This window comes from Hypanus sabinus, chromosome 11 (genome assembly GCF_030144855.1).
Source record: "Hypanus sabinus isolate sHypSab1 chromosome 11, sHypSab1.hap1, whole genome shotgun sequence".
Taxonomy (NCBI): domain Eukaryota; kingdom Metazoa; phylum Chordata; class Chondrichthyes; order Myliobatiformes; family Dasyatidae; genus Hypanus; species Hypanus sabinus.
The window spans coordinates 53,866,392-53,887,294 of record NC_082716.1 but is presented as its reverse complement, the minus strand read 5'-3'; the positions used below and the strand labels follow the sequence as shown (position 1 = coordinate 53,887,294).

Genomic DNA, 20,903 nt, shown 5'->3' with positions numbered 1-20,903 from the left:
AATGTATATAAGCTAAATTGACCCAATCTCTCTTCACATGTCAGTCCTGATATACCCAGAATCAGTCTGGTGAACCTTCCCTGAACTCCCTTCCTATCAAAAACAAGCTTCCACAGATAAGGAGAACAAAGTTACACACATTGAGACATGGGGCTACAGCCATCTTTTGCTGCCTGGGAACTCGATCCACGACAGCATTTCTGACTTCCTAACCATCCAAGTTGTGAACTATTCACAGGAATGGAACTTGTGAGAACCTGTAAGGAGATAGTAGGGCAAATGACTTTGGATGAAATGCTAGATATTGAGGACTATCTTAAAGGAAAGAGAGGCAGAGAAGCTGAGAGATTTGAGGAAAGAATTTTAAATTGTGCACAGGAAATGAATCACTAATTGATTTGAATTTGTTTCTGAGTTGAGCAGTGTAACATTAAGCTGCCATACTCAATGCTCTCAAAACTGCACTGATGCAAAAACAATGGATCTAATATAATTGTGCCATGGGCTAATTCAGAGTTGAAAGGATTAAAACATGAAAGCAAAGAAAGTAACATTTTCAAAAAATGATGCAAGTCAGAATTAAACACAGAAAATTCATTTCTGAAGAGTACATAGCAAATGTGCTGTTCACACCTTAGAGAAATTAATGACTTGATTGACTTAATACCAGTTTCTCCCTCAATGTGAACTTTTTTATTTTCACTTTGCAAGATCTGTGGCAAGTTTCCATTATATTCTGTTTTCAGTAAGAACACTACAATCCAAAAGTTGATGTTTTATGTATACTTTTAAAGGCAACTTACAATTCACTGTAATGCGAACTGTTCGTGTGTCTGAAATTGACACATCGTTGTTTGCGATACATTCATAGACTCCAGCTTGGTTCCGAGTAATTCCAGAAATCTCAAGGTATTCACCTTCGCTGATAAAATCTTTTGCTGAAATGTAAAAACAATGTTAAAAGATCAAAATATGCTTGGCTACAAGATTTATAATTTGAGATGAATACTTAGTGAGATATATTTTGATAAAGTCATTAAGAATTGCTCATACCATGCATCGAGGAAAACCAGACAAATGACCTTTTGAAAATAAAAACTAGTACTTAAATGTCGCAGACCAGGTCTGTATAATCATGATCCCTGTAACTGTTCCTGTACATATCTTTGAAACCTTGCACATACTGACCAGACTGCAACTATTCCTGTAATAGAGTTCAGTGACCCTTCAACAACGAGGATTTATTCCACTTTTAGAAATTCTTACATTAGGTAATCTGACATCAATGAAAAGCACTGAGATGGAAACAGCTTTACTTGCCTCAGGAATGCTAATATTAACTGGTTTTGTTCACCACATACATAAAAAGAAATGAAATACAGAAGTTATATACAATCACCTTCTTAAGTTTCTTAATCCATATGCAAAATATAGTAAAGGGACATCTTTGTGGTTACTTTTTAAATTAATATCAGAAATATAACAAATACAATCGAACTTCAGTCACCAGCTTGAGTAAATGTGTTTAATCTTTGTCACTAGTACAGGAAGATCAATGTAATGGCCACAGTTCCAGCCTGTATTGAAGCTCAAGCTGCCTGCTGGAATGTAATTGGCATCTTATGATGAAGACCAATTAGCCTTCGATAATTTCTGACTTATCATATACGATAGGGTCTTTTAAGAGACTTCTGGATAGGTACATGGAGCTTAGAAAAATAGAGGGCTATGGGTAACCCTAGGTAATTTCTAAAGTAAGTACATGTTTGGCACAGCATTGTGGGCCGAAGGGCCTGTATTGTGCTGTAGGTTTTCTACATTTCTAAATTTCTATGTTCTAGTCTACACCCAATACTGTATGAATACTAATATAGATAAATAAAGGAGAGTGCAGATCAAAAAATGCTTTCCTTTAACCATTATAAAACAGAAAGGGTGTGCTCTTTAAAAATCCATGGTTGTCTTCACCTTCGAGGTAGTCGGGAGGATGAATCAGGAATCAGGAGTTGTGTAACAGGAACATAGACAGGTGAATGATGATGATGCTTCCATTAATCAAATTTTGCCTGAAAGTTTAGGACTGCTTTTCTTATGCCGTGCTTTAACCACAATGGGAGATTAACATAAAGGTTTAAAAAGTTAGTTATTACAGGAGATGGGGAAAGCTTCTGTGACTGCAGTGGGTCACTACAGTGAAAAAGAGTTTTGACTAGCAACCAATCGGCATTTCGGATTGACTAGCAAGAGCAAATTAAAGGAAGGCAGGGATAAGCACAGTGACCTTGTCGCAGCGACCATCGTGTGGTGATCTTGAGGCGTTCGCTTTCCGAGGCTTCAGTCAGAGAAAACAAAGAAAAGAAAAACTCTAGGTTAAATTTCTTTTTCCCTTCCCTTCTTTATATCTGTTCAGCTAGGACAAATGCTAGACTAGGTAGTTGAATGCTTCTCTTGCAAGGTGTGGGAAGGCAGGGAGACCTCCAGTGCCCCTGATGACTACAACTGCGAGAAGTGCATCCGGCTGCAGCTTCTAACAATCCACGTTAATGAGTTGGAGCTGGAAATGGATGAACTCTGGATCGTTTGGAAGGCTGAGGGAATCATAGATAGGATGTATAACACCAAAAGTGCAGGAGACAGAAAACCGGGTAACAGTTGAGAAAGGGTAAAGGGGTTAAGGAGCTAGTGTAGAGTACCCCAGTGGATACTGTCAGGGGAGATGACCCAACAGGGGAAAGTCACAGTGGTTGGGTCTCTGGCACTGAGTCTGCCACTGTGATTCAGAAGAGAAGGGTGGAGGAGAAGCACACTGTGGTGATAGGGGATTCGTTAGTTAAAGGAATGGACAGGAGGTACTGTGGGTGAGAACGAGGTTCCCGGATGATACATTGCCTCCTGGGTGCTAGGGTCCAGGATATCTTGGATTGAGTCCTCAGCATTTTTAAGAGGGAGGGTGAGCAGCCAGAAGTTGTGTTCTATGTACGTACCACTGAAATGGATAGGATGAGTGATGCAGTTCTGCATAGGGAGTTAGGTGCTAAGTTAAAGAGCATAATAAGAGAAAGAGAAATAAGTATTTTGCATCAATCGTTATTGTGGAAGACACTAGTAGTATGGCAGAAGTTCCAGGCGTCAGGGGTCATGAAGTGTGTACAGTTACCACAACAAGAAAGAAGGTTCTTGGGAAACTGAATGGTCTGAAGGGACATAAGTCACCTGGAAAAGCTGGTGTACACCCCAGGGTTCTGAAAGAGGTAACTGAAGAGATGGTGGAGGAATTAGTAATGGTCTTTCAAGAAACACTACATTCTGAAATGGTTCTGGAAGACCGGAAAGTTGTAAATGTCACTCCACTTTTCAAGAAGGGAGAGAGGCAGAAGAAAGGAAACTATAGGCCAGTTAGTCTGACCTCAGTGTTTGGGAAGATGTTGGAGTCGGTTATTGAGGATGAAGTCTCAGGGTACTTGGAGGCTCATGATAAAATAGGCCATGGCCAGTATGGTGTCCTCAAGGGAAACTCTTGCCTGACAAATCTTCTGGAATTCTTTAATGAAATAACAAACATGGTCGACAAAATGGAATCAGCTTATGTTGTGTACTTGGATTTTCAGAAGGCCTTTGACAAGGTGCCACACATGAAGCTGCTTAACAAGCTATGAATCCATGATATTACAGGATAGTTCCTAGCATGGATGAAGCAGTGGCTGATTGGCAGGAGGCAAAGAGTGGGAATAAAGGGAGCCTTTTTTGGTAGGCTGCCAGTGACTAGTGGTGTTCCACAGGGGTCTACATGGGACCAATTATTTTTACATTATATGTCAATGATTTGAATGATGGAATTGATGGCTTTGTTGCAAACTTTACGGATGATAAGAAGATAAGTGGAGGGGGCAGGTGGTTTTGAGGAATTAGAGAGGCTACAGAAGGACTTAGACAGATTAGGAGAATGGGCAAGGAAATGGCAGATGGAATACAGTGTTGGTAAGTGTATGGTCATGCACTTTAGTAGAAGATATTGAAGAGCTGACTATTTTCTCAATGGAGAGAAAATACAAAAAAAACTGAAACGCAAAGGGACTTGGGAGTCCCTGTGCAGGATTCCCTAAAGGTTAATTTGCAGATTGAGTCTGTGGTGAGGAAGGCAAATGCAATGTGTTTCAAGGCAAATTCATTTCAAGAGGATTAGAATATAAAAGCAAGGATGTGCTGTTGAGACTTTATAAAGCACTGGTGAGGCCTCACTTGGAGTATTGTGAGCAGTTTTGGGTCCCTTATCTAAGAAGGGATGTGCAGAAACTGGGACGGTTAAAAAGAGGCTCACAAAAATGATTCCAGGTTGAATGAATTGTCATATAAAGAGGGTTTGATGGCTGTGGGGCTGTACTCACTGGAATTAAGAAAAATGAAGGTTGACCTCATTGAAACTTAACAACTGGTGAAAGGCATTGATAGAGTGGATGTGGAGGGGATATTTTCTACGATGGAAAAGTCTAAGACCAGAAGACACAGTCTCAGAATAGAGGGGTGTCCTTTTAGAATGGTGATAAGGAGAAATTTCTTTAGCCAAAGGGTGGTGAATCTGTGCAATTCTTTGCAACAGGCAGCAATGGAGGCCAAGTCGTTGTATATTTAAGGTAGAGGTTAATAGATTTTTGATTGGTCAGGGCATGAAGGGATATTGGGAGATTGGGGCTGAGAGGAAAATTGAAACAGCCATGATGAAATGGCAGGGCAGATGCAATGGGTCAAATAATCTAATTCTGCTCCTATATCTTATGGTCTTATATCAGAAGTAAACATATAAAAATTTGTAAACACTTATCAGGTCAGAGAGCATCAACAGAAAGAGCTTCCAGATCAAACACTCTTCCGTCAGCCCTGGGAAGGAGAGAAGATTTACTTGACTTGTTGAGTGTTTCCAGCGATATTTGTTTTTATTTCAGAAGCTCAACTCCAATGGCCCAGAAATTCTGAGAAGATAGCCAATTGTGCTAGCTGCTTTCCTAACTGCCATGTCAGTACTTACCTAAGGATTTGAGAGCCCCAAAGTGACCCACAGAACCTACATGACCTCAAAAAATAGTAAGTTCCACTCATAGAAAATGGACTGACTGCTCACTAAGTCACATATATCCACTAGGTGTCAAACCTACCAATAAAATGAATGCTTCTGAATATCTTTGACATTTACTAAAATATAAAATGGTATTGCAAAGCAGTGAAGCTACAATCTTTCAAAGAAAATCACAAATCAACACAACATATTTAAGTTAACTAAGTTAATTCAAGTTGGTGTGAATTACTTTTTACCTTCTCAACCAGTTCTTCTTAATGTAATGATTATGCAAAGAATGTCAACCACTGAGAAACTGCCAGAAGAAAATATTCTGCTCCTAGACTCCATGAAGAGTCCAATGTGACAGAACAGTCAGATATTAAGTGCAAAGGATCTAAATTTCAGGATTTCCATGTCACAAACAGAATTGTTGCTGTTTCTCAGTAATTTCTGGTTCATTGTGCCTTTTCCCTGACCATTAGTACAATGTTATCCAAAAGCAATTGCTGATTAGACATGGACTGATGGACACAGACTGATTAGACACAGACTTATGGCTTTATTTCCTTAGGACTAATTTTAATTCCTTTCTCTTCTTCAGCAGATCATCTGGAATGAATATGACTTGCATTGCTTTAAGTACGCACGCAGGAAAAGAAACTCATGGTTGTATGTGGTGACATGTATGTACTCTGATAATAAATTTACTTTGAACTTTCGAAATTTGAACTGTGGTAGGTGCTTTGTGGAACCTGCAGAAGTACCACTATTGGCACATGGTGGACGAGTGGTTGGCTTCTGAGTGTTACTTCCACCATTTACACAAAGCAACAAATTGATTTGCTGTTTTTAAAGCCGATTTTGAATGGCTGTGGTCCAGGGATACCCAGCAGTCAGTGGAGATGTTGGAGTTCTTCATCCAACTGATAATCTCTTGTCTTGGTAGAGCTTGGAATAAATCACCAGCTTCTGGAGATTGCTATCAGGTATTCAAGCAATTTGGCCTGCCCAATGAAGCAACCATAATTAGTGCCTTAATAGTGGGGATGTTGGCTTAGGAGAGAATACTCGAGGTTGACTCACCAAGTGTGGTAGTGGATCTGGAAAAATTTGTTAAGCAACATTGGTGGTACCTCTCCATACAGTGAGATGCCCATTGGAGGTACTCCATGTTCAGAAACATATAGAACAATGAGGATCATTGTGTCTGGGATTCTGATCTGGATCAGATGACAAAAAGCTGTGCTGGGACATTAATGCTGATGATGAATTTCATCATCAATGCCTATGTTTATGAAGAGCTGGCTCAGAAGCAATGCGAAATACTCCCAGTATTCCATCATCTGATCATGGGTTACAATTATGCCTTCTCTGATTGAAGGGTTATTTGAAGTGATGCTTCTGCCGAGCACTGACTCCCATTGTATCCCTAATAAACTTTATCATCCTCTAGCCCTTGACCACAAAATCAGCATGTTGCAGTCATCATTACACACTGTTCATGACCAGAAGCTGCATTTTGGCCCCTGACCTTGAAAGAGCTCTGATCCTGCACAATGTTGTTTGAAATGATCAGATAAAACTCTTCAAGTGTTTTCTTAATTTGGGACACAAATAATTTGTTTTAGTTTCTCCCTTGTGTAAGAAGGTGTATTTTGTTGGACACTATTAAAAGTAGTGCAATGTGTGCAATCTTGATAGATTTCCCTTTATTTCCATGCTTTATATTTCATTTTACTTGATCTAGCAAGCTGATGTGATACGTTTGTATTTCCAAAATATTTGTTAAACATTGCATCAACCCCTCCATTGTCAAAGAAGGTGGTGTTTCAATGGCATGACAGATTAAACTCATCACTGAGAGGTTCTGTGAATTGAAAGATTGCATGGAACAAATGCTGAGATTTGCTTCTGCAATTATACACTGATAATTACATACAATCACTGTGCAAATGCATTGTGCTCCAGTCTCTGACATGGAGGGCCCAGAAGGAAATTCAGCTCGACAGTTTGTGCACTTTTGGTGAAAATTGTTCACTGATGGATCCTGAATTCTGCCCCCACATCCATTATTCTGCACCTCAAAAATACATAAAACAATATTGAATTTCTCCCACTGCACTCGGTCGAGGCACTTTTTATTCTCATTAACGTTTAATGTGATATTACATCAGGTAGTGAGGCTCCTGCCTTAATTGCTCTTAATTATTCAAACTAACAACAAACACAGATCTTGATGCAACAGGTATTTCACAGTTTATTTAAACTCATTATTTATGCAATTTCTTCCATTAAACTCATTACTGGAACTACGCCAGATCTCTCCTGTGTCTTAAAGCATGCTATTTTTAAAAATTGAAACAACTAACACAATATAGCTTTTTAGTCAAATTTAAGTAAATTTATATTACATGTAAATTGCTAAACAGGCAAGCAAAAGCTCTGTGTGAGAGTAAATATTTCTTCAAATGCACTTCCAATAGCAAGTTAGAAGCAAGTGTAAACATTACGTTGAACATGAATATATTTTCTAATGTTGATTAGGGACAAACAAGTTAGGAGTTCAACAAAAGTAGCCAGGATGGAAAATTTATTTTGTGCCACATGGCATGGAAAAACTTTACTTAGTGACTCATATTTTAGCTATTGCACAGAGCAACTGCAAAACACATGTTCAATTAATTACAATGGATGTGACATCCCACTACTCAAACATATTAAGACCTTCTTTATAAATAATATAATAACATGGTTCAGGCCAATGTTCTGGGTCACAGCATACTTTTCATGATTTGTTTATTTTCTGCACATTGGTTGTTTGACAGTCTTTTTAAAATGGGTTCTATTAGGTTTCTTAGTTTTGTGACTGCTAGTAAAAAGAGGGATCTGAAGGTTGTATATAGTAAACTGTACTGTACATACTTTGATAATAAATGTACTTTGAACTTTGATCAGTGGAGTAGTACTGCTCTTACAGTGAGGGCGGACATCTGTCACACTTGCTTGACATGACAGCTGTGCATTTTTCAGTTCTCTTTCCTCCAATCTAAATGTCTCTCCCTCTGATCTTGATTGTCTATCCGTCCTCACTCATTCAAAATTCCTTTCTTCAGTCAGAAACTCTGCGTTCTCTATCTCAGTCTAATCTCCACCTCCTCCCAATTCGTCTTCTCCATTCTCACCCTCTAGTCCCCTATCCACTTCCTTTGATATGTCTCTCCTCTCTCCCTTCTCCTGTCTTTGCCCTCCCAATCCCTTCCCCTTTCCCGTTTGATCATTTGTCTGCTATCCCTCCACCTCCCTGCCCCTTCAACTGCAATCTCCATCTTTTGTCCAATCTAGCAGCAAGGAACCAGATGGAGAATAATTAACTTCAAAGTAAATCTTCAGAATTTTATATAAAACTGATTACAATAACAGAAATAGACATTAAAAACATACAAGGGAGATGAAATAACCTTGGAACAGAATGCAAAAACACAAAACAAAACCAGGATGTCTTTTCCATGTGATATTTAATGTGCCTGTCTCTTTTGCAGCTCACTGGAGGATGTTCAGGCTCCCCAGGAGAGTGTGCTCATACAGAAGGACTTTTTTTGTCAGCCCTGACACTGACAGCTCAACCAGAGGTCTGCTGAACTATCAATCCCATGAAACAAAGCACTATTTGCTTGGTAAAATGATATCTTATTTAAGGAATGGATACAAATAGCTCACACCAATAGCTACTAATGACCACACAATTCATGCCCAAATCACAAACAATTTTTCTCACTCAGTAATTATTCCCTGCAGTAGCTCAGCAAAGTAAATGATGCTCACAGCTCCAGAACATCACAAGAAAGTCATCAATAACTTGCATGGGGCAAATAGTCTGTGGTTGTATAAATATGTAGTGTATAACAATAAAACCCAGAACGTTACTTTTGCTACTTTAAATTCTGTTCTGCATCAATGGAACTAGCAGCTATTTGTATATTCAAATGAATCTTTTGTTCTATTGCTCAGGTATGGAACTTCTAAGAGATTATTCCAATCATGAATTTGTGACTTTAATGTTTGGTAATTTTTTAAATCTAATTTTGTTACTTATTTTTTATGTGCAGTTCTATTTTGTTTTCCTAGTTATGGACACAATATATTTTTGTTTTGTGTTTTTTGCATTCCATTACAAAGTTGTTGCATCTCCCTTTAGTTTCTCTTTCTCTTAGTTTAATTAGTTTTATAAGAAGTTCTGAGGATTTACTCTAAAGTTTAGGAATGTATTTTTTTTTGTGAATAGCTTTCAGCAGAAGGAGAAAGTTGTGGAAAGAAGTGGGAGATCAGCAAAAGGGAGATATAAGGGAGAAGGGAAGTATAGAGATGGACCACAAAAGATTCTGCAGGAAATCTAGAGCAACACACGCAAAATGCTGGAGGAACTCAGCAGGTCAGGCAGCATTTATGACGAGGAATAAACAGTTGACTATTTGGACTGTGACTCTTCATCAGGACTCAACTTCTGTCTCTTCATACAAATGGAAGCTGGAGAGGAGTGTCTGAGGAATTGCTGAGAGCATTTTAATTGAAGAGAAAAGATGGCAAGGAAACACAGTGAAGGCATAGTGGTCATCTGTAGTCGAGAAGCTGCGAGAATAACACACCCATAGGAGGTGTGAACAAGCTTTAACAGTAGTAGTATAAAGCATATAAATCTGGGGATATACAAAATATGGAACAGTAATTGCCTTTCATCAAACTCTAGCAGATGGTAGAGAGAAAAAAAATTGCCAGCTGGAGCCAGGCTTCTCACCACAGCGTCATCAGTCCAGGGAGAGAGAAGAGCAATTGTTATCAGTGGAGCATGAATTCTTGACAATGATGTAACCAATCAAAAAACCCATAAGATTTCAATATTTTACAAGTCACTTTCCCATATCAGTGAGAACCAAGAACAAGTGGCAGCTTCACATTAGATCATGTACTAAATCACGTAGGTGAAATTCTCCAAATTTAAAGTCACACATTTTGTCTTTATTTGAATATTTGCATTGCAGATATGTGTCACAAATCCACAGTAGTACAGCATCATTATTAGCAGGTGTACAGACCACCCTCACGTCACAGGTGAGTGAGGCCAGCAGACAACTGAAGGATGGGAAGTCATGAGAATGATTCTAAGTACAAAGTAAATGTAAGGTCAAAGTAGATATATGCTACCATATGCTACCTTGACACTTATTTTCTGCAGGCATTTACAGGGAAAAAAGAAATATAATAAAATTTCTCAGAAATATATACATAAGAAGACAAAGACTGACAAACAACCAATGTGCAAAAGAAGACAAGCTGTACGAATAAAAAGATCTGAAGAACAAGAGTTCAAAAGAGTCCTTGAATGCTGAATTTGTAGATTGTAGAATCAGTTCAAGATAGTGGTGATTGAAGTTACCACTAAATCTTAGGAAAGACCAGAAAACTATTGTAGGACCAGGAAAGGAGAAAAGCTGGCAGAATGTTGAGCAATCAGGAGAGTAGTGAGGTCGACAGTATATTGAAGCAGAAACAGAAATTGGCAGTAAATAGTGGCTCTCATGAGGTCAGGAGCCATAAATTGTAATTCAAGAGGTGGGTGAAAGATTGTTGCTGTTACAATTTGGGGAGGGGCATGGGTGGAGAGATTCCAATGATGTGGGGGAAGAACTTTAACACATTGCAAGCCTCGCAGTTTTACAATGCAATGTGTAGACCATATTATGCCAGAATTAACAGCCCAGAAAACCATAGTCCAAGATTTTGGGCAATGCAAAAGGAGAATGGTGCATGGAATACTATTATCCAGTGCATATAAACTGGTAAAAGGCTAAATCATGTTTAGCAAGTGACACAGCATGAGCCAGAAATAATTAGACCATAAGATATAGGAGCAAAAGTAGGCCATTCAGCCCAACAAGTCTGCTCCGCAATTGTTAATTGTTATTGTCTTTAACTTTGGAAACAATGTGATTTTTAATTGCATTGCCATAAAAGGTGTTAGTAAATGCATCGCTATGCAATAGTTATTAACTATGTTTGTGATGTTACAAACATCCAAAACAATGTAATATGTGGTGTCTGACCACTCTTCAATACAAGAAAACTAGAAACACAAGGAAGTGCCAATTTTCAAACCTTAAACAAAGGGACAACAGCCTTGTGTTGTCTGATTTTTTATACCATTGTAAATCTATAAAACTATAAAATCAATTAAACTTCATTCCAAATACACTGTACAATCAAGATATTGTGTAATTATGTTTTGCTTGATAGGATAGGTTACAGAAACATTCAAAATTTGAAAGTTTTCGAGAGAAGTACTTCATAGAAAAAACTATTTTCATTATGTGTGCATCAGTAACAAGGAATAATAAATTTAGGATTAGAACGTGCCAAGGAGAAGATTAAAAAAAAAACCATCAAACAAGAGAAAATTTGCCGATGCTGGACATCCAAGCAACACACATAGTCCTGCCGAAGGGTTTCGGCCTGAACTGTTGACTGTACTTTTTATACATCGATGTTGCCTGGCCTGCTGAGTTCCTCCAGCATTTTGTGTGCATTGCTCAAAATAACTTTATTCATGACATACAAGATGGAACTAGCTAAGCATTTAAAGAGAAAAATATTGCAGAGCAGAAAAAGCAGGTTTAAAGGACTGTAGTACATTGTAGTATACTGTATATGGAGCTGGTCTAATATAGACATATCAGGCCAGACAGCCATTTGAGAAAACAAGAGAAAACCTGCAGATGTTGGAAATCCAAGCAACACACACAATATTCTGGAGGAACTTGGCAGGCCAGGTCTACAGAGTTCCTCCAGCATTTTGTTTGCATCATTTGAGAAAATATTTTTATGTTTATACATTTAGAAATCACTACTTACATTGCTGACATATGAATATTTCATTCCTCTAACTTCTTTTTCTCTTTGTTAATTTAGTTGATTTGTTAGTCTGTTTTAAATAGGCAGCAATGGGTGGCATGGTAGTTTGGTGGTTAACATAATACTTTCCAGTTCCAGTGACGTGCATTCAATTTCTGCTGCTGCCTGTAAGGAGTTTGTACGTTCTGCCCATGACTGCACGGGTTTCCTCTGGGTGCTGGGTTTCCTCACATAGCCCAAAGACATACCAGCTTAATTAATTTGTCATTGTAAATTGTCCTGTGATTAGGCTAGGGTTAAATTGGGGATTGGCTCGAAGGGCTTACTCTGAGCTATATCTCAATAAAATAAATAAAACTAAAATTTAAATTCTCTAACATTACGATTCCAAAACAACAAATTCTGAACAACTGAAGACTCATGAAATAACTTGAAGAATTTGTTTTTTTTTGTAAATATTAACCCTGTTCCAATTTATCATGAGAACCTTGACCTTTGCCGGGCTAGATTCCTATGGCTCCTCACCTCGGAAGCCAATCTTTGTGTAGGAGCCCTGCAGTAAGTGTATTAGACATTTTAATCATGAAGAGCATCAAAGCTGAACCTGATGTTGTTTTTGCCAATATTCACAGCTGTCTAGTTTCTAGCAATCAAGACTGTTTCTTCCTCTCCCTGCCTTAAGGAACAAATTGCTCATTAGACTCCAAATCCGAGGGCATGCACAAGAAATTTAAATCTGACCGCTTTTCAAGGGGCACAGTATGTACACACATTATGCATATCATGTATACATCCTCATCCCTGGCATGCATAATGATCATTGCAGGAGCGATTGTAGCTCTGAATGTAATGTCCTTTGCATGCTGGAATCAATTCTATTTCAGCTGATGTTAGTTAAGTCAGTAATCATTGGAATATGGATACAGGAGTAGGACATTCAGTTCTTAGAGCCTGAATTTGGTTAAATCAGGTTCCTCAGCTCCATTTACACACTCTTGTTTCATTTCCTTTGATGCTCTCACCTGGAATTAATAGAATCTCTATTCAGATCTGGTTTCCTATAAGACACTGTAAGATAATTCAGTGACTCTATGTTAAAAAATGCTTAATATTGTAGAAATTCTGCATTAAACAGACCCCAGGGAATTGCAATTTGTCAACAAAAATTAGAAATTATCGTAAGCACTGGAAAGGCTATAGAACTTAAAAAGGGTCTGTGAAGAGACTGACCAGTGGACAGAATCTTGGCAGATGCAGTTTGCTACAAGAAAGAATGAAGACAGTTGTCCACATTCTAAGGTTCGCACATGGATTATTCCCCGAGTGTTAAAACACCAGGAACCATGGAGGATCAAAGGGATTTGGGGCATCAATGTGTACAAAACCACTTAAAGTGAATCAACTTGTAAAAGCAGAGATTATAAACTGAATGGAACTAATAGAATGTTGGTTTTTTTCATAAAAAAGGCTTTATGTGATCAACAACACTACAACAAAATAAATCCAAATTTCAAAGATTTTCCTCATATAATGTTAATTGCATACTACTAAAATAAACACAAAAATGTAATTTTAGATTATTTGAAAAGTGCTGTTTTTCCTCCTTAGTACTTCTATTGTTTTTAATGTACAAATATTACTGATTTGCCTTTTTTTTAAAGAAGTCCTCATTTTCCAGTGTAGCCCAGCACTTGCACCATAGTATGAATGGTATCAAAATTCATAGTCAAACTAAAATCTTTATTGCTAGTTTTGCAACAAATCAATTGTGGAAGATGTTAAGAGTGATGGAAGTCAAGCTAGTCTATTATTCATTGTAGACTGGATGAGACTGCAATGGCTTGTTTTGCAGATGTGTGTTGTTGCTGTCATTCTGTTGTTGGTGCATCTGCTGTTCTTCTGAACATTGTGGACATGCCTTGTTGGTGCTGTGATGCGTGCTGACACTTGCAGACTGGCCCAGCACATCTACCTGCATCAAATAAATAAACAAATCTGAATCTGAGTCTCAAGAAGCTGGTCTCGGAAGGGATACAGGGTTCAATTATCTCATTACCACAGTAGTTTCAAGGGTTAAGTTGCACCAGGTTGCAGTCCTTTGAAGACCGAATGATGATGTAATTCAGGATTCTAAACTATGAAAGAATTTAACAGGGCCAACCTGGGAAAGCTATTTCTTCTGGTATGGATTCCATAACAAGAAGACATAACTTAAAGTTAAAGTTCAACTATTCAGGAATGAAATTGTACAAGGGGAATTGGAGATGTGAAACTCTTGCCTCTGAAAGGCGGCTGAAGCAGCATCAACTGGAATTTCCAAGAATTTCCAAGTTGGCTGGTGGTATTTTGTTCAGCTTGGGTTTCAAGTGATACAGAGTAAGTGGAGCAAAGATCCAGATTAACCATGATCTAAATGAAAAACAGAGAAGGCTCAGAGCTAAATGACCTATTCTTGTTTATATGGTTCTTTAACTACATAGCAAACGTACCCCAGTTTTAGGGACATAACATTTTTATACTATATAAAACAATAGATATATTTAAAAGAAGTGTAGTGCTTTAATGCTTAATATCTCCAGTTTAATGATTGGTTTTTCAACTTAATGTCATCAGCCACAATTGTATTGAATGGCAGAGTGAGCACAAGAAATAGAATTATCTCACCCTGTTTCTATTTCTTCTGGTCCTATGTTCTGGGTGCCAGGGTCAGGAATGTCTTTGATCGTGTGCATGGCATTCTGGAGTGAGAGTGTGAGCACCCAGATGCCATGGTACACTTCAGTACCAATGACGTAGGAAGAAAGAGTGAGGAGGTCCTGAAGAGTGAGCTTGGTAGGAAGATAAAAAGCAGGACCTCGAGGGTAGTTATCTCAGGATTGCTACCTGTGTCACATACCAGTGAGGGTAAGAATAGGATGCTCTGGAGGATGAACACGTGGCTGAGGAACTGGTATAGGGGGCAGGGTTTCAGATTTCAGGATTATTGGGACCTCTTCTGGGGCAGGTGGGACTTGTACAAGAGAGATGGGTTACACCTGAATTACAGGGGGACCAATATCCTTGCAGGGAGGTTTGTTAGTGCTGCTGGTGGTGGGGGTGGGGGGAAATTTAAACTAGATTTGCAGGGGGATGGGAACCAGAGTGCCAGAGCAGATAGTGGAGCGGGAGTGAAAATAAATGATGTTAGAAGTTCATGCAAAGTCACAAAAAGAAGGGTTGTGTGTGGTGGTAATAATCTTCTGAGGTATGTCTATTTCAATGCGAGGAGTATTGTGGAGAAGGCTGACGAGCTGAGGGCATGGATTGACACATGCAATTATGACATTATAGCCACTAATGAAACTTGGCTACAGGAGGGGCAGGACTGGCAGCTTAATGTTCCAGGGTCCTGATGTTTCAGACGTGATAGAGGCAGAGGGATGAAGGGTGTGGTGGGGGGGGAGAGGGGGTTGGCATTGCTAGACAGGGAAAATGCTACAGCATTAACATTTACAGCAGGACAGATTAGAGAGCTTGTCTACCGAGGCCATATGGGTGGAGTTGAGAACCAGAAAAGGTATGACCACATTAATGCTGTTGTATTATAGGCCACCCAATGGTCAGCGAGAATTGGAGGAGCAAATCTGCAGAGAGATAGCAGACAACTGCAGGAAACTTAAAGTTGTGATAGTAGGGGATTTTAATTTTCCACATATTGATTGGGACTCCCATACCGTTAAAGGTCTAGATGGGTTAGAGTTTGTAAAATGTGTTCAGGAAAGTTTTCTAAATCAGTATATAGAGGTGCCAACTAGAGAGGATGCAATATTGGATCTCCTATTAGGAGTTAGGACAGGTGACAGAAGTGCATATAGGGGAACATTTTGGTTCCAGTGATTATAACACCATTAGTTTCCAATTGACCATGGATAGAGATAGATCTGGTTCTTGGGTTGAGGTTCTAAACTGGAAAAAGGCCAAATTTGAAGAAATGAGAAAGGATCCAAAAAGCGTGGATTGGAACAGGCTGTTCTCTGGCAAGGATGTGATTGGTAAGTGGGAGGCCTTCAAAGGAGAAATTTTGAGAGTGCAGAGTTTGTATGTTCCTGTCAGGATTAAAGGCAAAGTGAATAAGAATAAGGAACCTTGGTTCTCGGGGGATATTGGAAGTCTGATAAAGAAGAGAGAGATGTATGACATGTATCATACACGACAGGGAGCAAATAAGGTGCTTGAGGAGTATAAAAAGTGCAAAAAATACTTAAGAAAGAGATCAGGAGGGCTAAAAGAAGACACGAGGTTGCTTTGGCAGTCAAGGATAATCCTAAGGACTTCTACAGGTACATTAAGAGCAAAAGGATAGTAAGGGATAAAATTGGTCCTCTTTAAGATCAGAGTGGTTGGCTATGTCTGGAACCAAAAGAAATGGGGGAGATCTTAAATGGGTTTTTTGCATCTGTATTTACTAAGGAAACTGGCATGGACTCTATGGAAGTAAGGGAAACAGGTAGTGAGTTCATGGAACCTATACAGATTGACGAGGAGGAGGTGCTTGCTGTCTTGAGGCAAATCAGAGTACTGTAGATAAATCTCCAGGACCTGATAGGGTATTCCCTCGGACCTTGAAGGAGATAGTGTTGAAATTACAGGGGCCCTGGCAGATATATTTAAATTGTTGGTATCTATGGGTGAGGTGCCAGAGGACTGGAGGACAGCTCATATTGTTCCGTTGTTTAAAAATGCTCTAAAAGATTTGATAGAGACTTGATAGAGGTATATAAAATTATGATGGGTATAGATAGAGTGAATGCAAGCAGGCTTTTTCCACTGAGGCTAGGGGAGAAAAAAACCAGAGGACATGGGTTAAGGGTGAAGGGGCAAAGTTTAAAGGGAACATGGGGGGGGGGCTTCTTCACACAGAGAGTGGTGGGTGTGTGGAATGAGCTGCCAGATGAAGCGGTAAATGCTATCAGGAAATTACATATCACAAATTAGTTTCAATAATCTGCCACAGACAATATCTGGGTCTTTCACATGAAACAGAACAGAATAAGAACAGGCCCTTCAGTACACAATGTTTAATCCAGTCATGACGCCAGTCCAGACTAATACCATCTGAATGTACATGGTCAGTATCCCTCTTTTCTATGCCTGTTCATGTGCCGATTTAAAAACCTCTTAAAGGATGCTATTGTATCTGCTTCTACTGCTTCCCCTGGCAAAGAATTCCAGGCACCTTGCACTCTTTGTGTAAAAAAAAACCTTGCCTTGCAAATCTCTTTTAAACTTTCTCTTGCTCACCTTAAATCCCTGCTCTCTGGTTTTTGATGTTTCCTCCCTGGAGAAGAGACAAACTACCTGTGCTATCTTTGCCTCTCATGATTTTATACACTTCTTTCGGGTCACCCCTCAACATTTGATGCTTCAGAGAAAACAATCCAAGTTTGTCCAAGCTCTCCTTATAGCTAATGTGCTTTAATCTAGGCAATATCCTGGTGAGGCACTCATGCATCTTCTCCAACATTTCAATAACCTTCCTCTAACGAGGAGATCAGAATTGCAAAGCTCCAAATGCAGCCTAACTGAAGCTTTATACAGCTTCAACATAACTTCCTAATTTTTCTGATCAATGCCCTGACAAATGAAGACAAGTATGCCACATACCTTAGTGACCACCCTCTCTACTTGTCTTGCCACTTTCAAGGACCCATGGACTTGCACCCCAAGTTTCCTGTATATATCAGTGCTCCGGAAAGTCATTGCAGCTTTCCAGATAATTTATTTTTGATTGAGTTCCACCAAATAGTTTCTACAGATTTTGTAGTACTATTTGTAAAATTACATTAGTGTGCAGTTAATAGACTAATTTAAAATTTTAAACTTATTTTTTAGGACATGTTGAACTAGTCCAGCTCTTCTGAGAAACTACTCTGTTAAGCGATATTGGGTCAAGCATTCCATGATGTAGATGCAGTGACGATGAAGGAACAGCAATATGCTTACAAGCTAGACGGTGTGTTATTTGGAGGGGAAGTTACAACTGATGATGTGGGCATGTGCCTGTGGCCATTGCTGCTCTTGTCCTTACCAGTGGAAGTGGTTGTAGGTTTGGGAGATGTTGTTGGAGTTTACTGTGAGTACTGCTACTCACTTTTTAGATGTTGCAAATGGTAGCTACTGTGGTGGAGGTTGCATATGTTTATGGTGTTGAATAGGTGCCAATCAAATAGCTACTTGTACCCTGATTGGTTAAATAAAGACATCTGTAGAATAATTTGACATAACATGTCAGTACTTTAATTTCTGACAAGTGGATTGTGTTTAACCTAAATATTTAACAAAATATGAAAGAATGATCTCAGAAAGGAGACACTTTTCATACTTCCATTATTTGTTTTGCTGTCTTCTACCAGACTCTTCAGAATTCTCAAAAACAGAATCACCTGGTTATGCCTAAATCACATTTAGCATAATGTGCTAAATCAAAAGCAGAGTAATATTGTCAAGGATGCATGTAGCTTCACTTTCTCTTACCTGATGGTGATATATGCTTCCAAGTTATGGTGGGCTCTGGTTTTCCATTTGCCTCACAGAAAAGAGTGACATTGCTGAATTCATTCACAACACAGTTAGTAGAGATGTCAAGAATCTTTGGAGGAACTACAAAGACAAAGAAGGAGACAAATGTCAATTACTCTGTTATATAAATACATTTTTATAAAGTCACTGGTATACAATACCAGACATTATTTCCCATTGCTGACACCAACTGAATTGCAGTTAGTACAGAACTATGCTGCTATTGCCATTTATCAATATTTTGATATAGTAAATATTGAATAACTTTCAAGAACCCATTCAATTACAACCTACTGGAACCAAATTTGCAATAAGTACAACTCTGTGCAAAGCAAACAAAACAGATACTGTTGGACATACTTAAGACTTGTGGACATATCTATAGGAGGAAAATAAAATTAAAGTTTCAGGTCAAGCAATTAGGTCTCAGGACAGTGTTCCAATAGTATTCTGAATCTTGAAATGACTCTGAGACCTGAAATGTAAACTCTGCTTCTCCATCTACAGATGCTGCCTGGCATGCCATGTAGTCTTATTACTTGCTTTCAGATTTCTTGTATGGCATAATTTCACTTGTATACAACAAAATGGGCATTTTGTGAAATGTTAACCCAACCCACCAGAGGTGGTTAAGAGAGCTGGCAGATAAAATAGCACAGAAACTAGATGTAATTGGGTAAGACACCCGTGTGAAACTTGCTGAATGTTAATTTGCAATTTAATTCAGGTTCAGTGACACAATTTAGCCCAGTCAGCAAAATTAATATTGATTTGTATGGTTTACTATGGCAGGACATCCTTTTTAGGATTAACTGTGAAAAGGGATGTGTCTGCAAATCAACCATGAATGTTTAGGCTCTGTTGAAGTGACTCTCCACTATTGGGACAGCATTCAAATCAGAGAGCAGGTCATAACTGATTGGTTATGATAGACAGTATCTCTGCAACTCAGAATTAAGTTTCTTACTGGAAACTGATTTTTAAAAAAACTACAAATATTGGAAGTTTAAATAAGAACAGAAAATTCTGAAAACACTCTGCAGCAAGAGTGAAGACAAAAAAAAAAATTAATGATTCCAGTCAAAGGACCTTCAATTAGTTCCTTTCCTGCTAAGATCTTCCAGCAGTTTTATTCTGGTTTGTTTTCCCAACTTTCCAGTTGTGAGGAAGATTCTTCCATCTGAAATGTTAATTCTGTTTCTCCTCCCATTGATGCTGTCTGATCTGCTAAATATTTCCAGCTTTTTCTGTTTTTTTTATTGTTTATTACGGAGAATAGAAATGCCTTTCTTTCTAATTCCCACTAAAAGACTGGAGATATGTGAATGAGATCTGTTGACTAAAATTGCTGTAGTAGCTCAGGAAGCTAATGGACAGCACTGAAACCCTGCAAAGGTTAAAATTATCCATATTTTACTAAAAAGATGATAAAAGTGAATAATCAGCCTAATTAGAATGCACAATTAAACAAAACAGAGTGAAGCTGTCAAACCTGGAATAGAAAGAATACAAATCTGTCTTCCAACTTACATTTAAAATGTTACTGCTCAATTTATTTGACTCATTTTATGATCAACACATTTTTTTATTCTTTTCTGATACAGGCTGTTCACAGGTTACAAAAGGGCTCATTCCATGAAGACTGTTCAGTACGTCAGCAATTAACAAGAACAGTGTGTGGGAGAGGATCACAGAAACAGCTTAATGGAGAACAAGCAGACTCAGGGGGAGCAGCCGCCGGCTGGCCTCACCAGCTTAGTGAGCGAGTGAGAGTCCGCTCCGTGCCGCCAGCTCTGCTGGGCTTCACCCAGCCTGATTCCTGTAGCTCGGAAAGAGGATGTGGCTTTGGGAGAGAAGGCATGCAAACTGCCCTGCTCCCGCCCAGCAGAAATTTCATGTAGCCTCGTGGCATCAAGTCAATCCATGCCCATTCATCACACAGGTCTGCCCAATGTTTATTCGTATGCACAGTGTGCCCATGAGTCAGGTGTTCGTAAACGCAGGAGGATTTGTAGTCCTAACTCCTTCCTGGATTCGAGTTTTACATTTATTGAACATCTGTCCAATGACATGTGCTAATGATTAATGCACCAATGGAAACACAGGGAGAAAAGGTTTGTGTGTCATTGGCCAGAAGAAACTAGAGTATGCGATTAGTGTATTTGACAAATCAAGGACGGAGAAGCAGACAAACCAATTGTCTTTGCTCCTCCCCATTGTGTGGACTCTGAACTGATTCATGCTCTGGGATAATCTAATCAGAGCGATTGAGTGTGGACACAAGAAACTTCAGGTCATGTCCTGCTAAACCTGAGACCACTCTCAGATGAGGAGGAACTTATTATGTAAAATGACAGACCTACCAAAGAAGCGATCTGTAATCTCATTA

The 20,903-nt window shown here is 38.9% G+C and overlaps 1 protein-coding gene across 1 annotated transcript in view; it reads right to left on the bottom strand.

The window, feature by feature from the left end:
- Nucleotides 1-20,903, bottom strand: part of negr1 (neuronal growth regulator 1) — a 438,781-nt gene that overhangs the window by 111,371 nt on the left and 306,507 nt on the right. Inside the window, exons 3-4 of the mRNA XM_059984343.1 lie at nucleotides 18,470-18,595; nucleotides 804-938 (exon numbers count right to left, since the gene is read on the bottom strand). Of these exons, the coding sequence (XP_059840326.1) occupies nucleotides 804-938; nucleotides 18,470-18,595 (261 nt within the window). The remainder of the gene's footprint in view (nucleotides 1-803; nucleotides 939-18,469; nucleotides 18,596-20,903) is intronic.